The sequence below is a fragment of the Rhinopithecus bieti genome, unplaced genomic scaffold (assembly GCF_001698545.2).
Source record: "Rhinopithecus bieti isolate Rb0 unplaced genomic scaffold, ASM169854v2 scaffold_49038, whole genome shotgun sequence".
Taxonomy (NCBI): domain Eukaryota; kingdom Metazoa; phylum Chordata; class Mammalia; order Primates; family Cercopithecidae; genus Rhinopithecus; species Rhinopithecus bieti.
In genome coordinates, this window is record NW_016819222.1 from 8,071 (window position 1) to 9,484 (window position 1,414).

At 57.4% G+C, this 1,414-nt stretch overlaps 1 protein-coding gene across 1 annotated transcript in view; it reads right to left on the bottom strand.

Moving 5' to 3' along the window:
- Positions 1-1,408, bottom strand: part of LOC108519609 (disks large homolog 2-like) — a gene marked incomplete at its 3' end in the record, with an annotated part of 9,470 nt that extends 8,062 nt beyond the window's left edge. The window contains exon 1 of the mRNA XM_017858753.1: positions 1,225-1,408. Within this exon, the coding sequence (XP_017714242.1) occupies positions 1,225-1,254 (30 nt within the window). The remainder of the gene's footprint in view (positions 1-1,224) is intronic.
- Between the last annotated feature and the right edge of the window lie 6 nt (positions 1,409-1,414).

A 1,414-nucleotide genomic window follows, 5' to 3' on the forward strand; every position in this document is an offset into this window, starting at 1 on the left:
CCCCCAGCCCCCAGCTGCCTGCCACCCGCCCAAGCCTCCCTCCACACACCAGGCATCCAGCTCTCCAGTCCCAGAGTCTCCAAGCAGAGCCTAGGTATCCGCATCCCACCAGGAGCTCGCCTGTGCTCCATCCAAGATCTCCTGCCTTTGCCAGGCTCCAACCAGAGGGACACTCTTGCACAGATCCCCACCGCTGCCAGCCCTGCCCTCCTCCTACACCTTTTCACCCCGGTAACCTCAGTAACCTCGGTCATAAGTCCTCAGGGACCCTTAAATCCTGGTGTCCTCCCCCACCTTGATCCCAAGCGTCAGGGGTATCTGGAACAGTCCCCCCATCTGCTCTTCTCCCTCTTTCTTGATCAGGGCTAGATACAGTGTGGGAGGAGATGGGGACATTGGGCACCTGCCTTTGGGCCACCCCCAAATTGTGCACCACCCACCTGGTCCCCCTCCTCAAATCCCCTCTCTCCCTAAGCCTCTCATCCTCCTCCTCAGAGGCTGGCAAGCTCGGCTGCTGCAATCTTCTGCCTCCTATGGGAATACCCCCACATCCTTGCCTCACCTGGTCCATTCCCTCAGGTAATCCCATGCCAGGGCCCCAGCCCTCTGACAACTTCTAACTACCTCCATTCTATATGACTGAACCCTAAATTAACAGTTCCCTCAAATTGAAAGAGCATCCCTAAATGCAGCCACCACGAGATGCTTGTTCCAGAGTCTGAAGGCCCACCCCTTCCCTGCCAGCTAACACCCCAGACCAGTCAGGCACTCACAACCAATAACGTTTACCCCATGCCAGGAGCCCCCCAAAACTGGACAAGGCCCTTGGAAGCCGGCTTTTCCCTGGGGAGGAAAGAGGAACCCCCCCAGCATAGCCCACCTTCCCACATACACCAGCAGGACTTCCTTGTGAGCCAGGCTTCTCCTTAAATAAGTCTCCCTCAAACAGCGCTGGTGAACCCCGAAACCCGCCAGGCCCCCCAAACCATGGAATATCCTAAATTTTCCATTTCCTTACAGGTACAAAGGGATCACTCCAGGGGGCACCTGTGGCCAAATCCAGCATTTTCTCAGATGTGAACCCCAAAACTAAATTAAGACCCCCAAATACATCTTACTTCTGATGCTGCCACTCCAGGGACGCCAGTCCCAGATAAGGCCTACTAACCCCTCCCCACAAACTCATGCCCTCCCCCCAGTTTATAGCCCCCCCATCATGCTTACCTTGGTTGTCACTATACAGAGACAGTCCATGTTGGGGGGCCTGGCCGCGGCGGCGGGTAAGGGGCTCTGACTTCATCGGAGTTTCGTTCCTCCCCTCCGTGGGTTCTCACCCCTCCCCCCTCCGCACCCCACTTTTGCAGGGGGGGCCAGGATGGGGGGAGGGGTGAGAGGGGAAGGAGGGGTTGGAGAA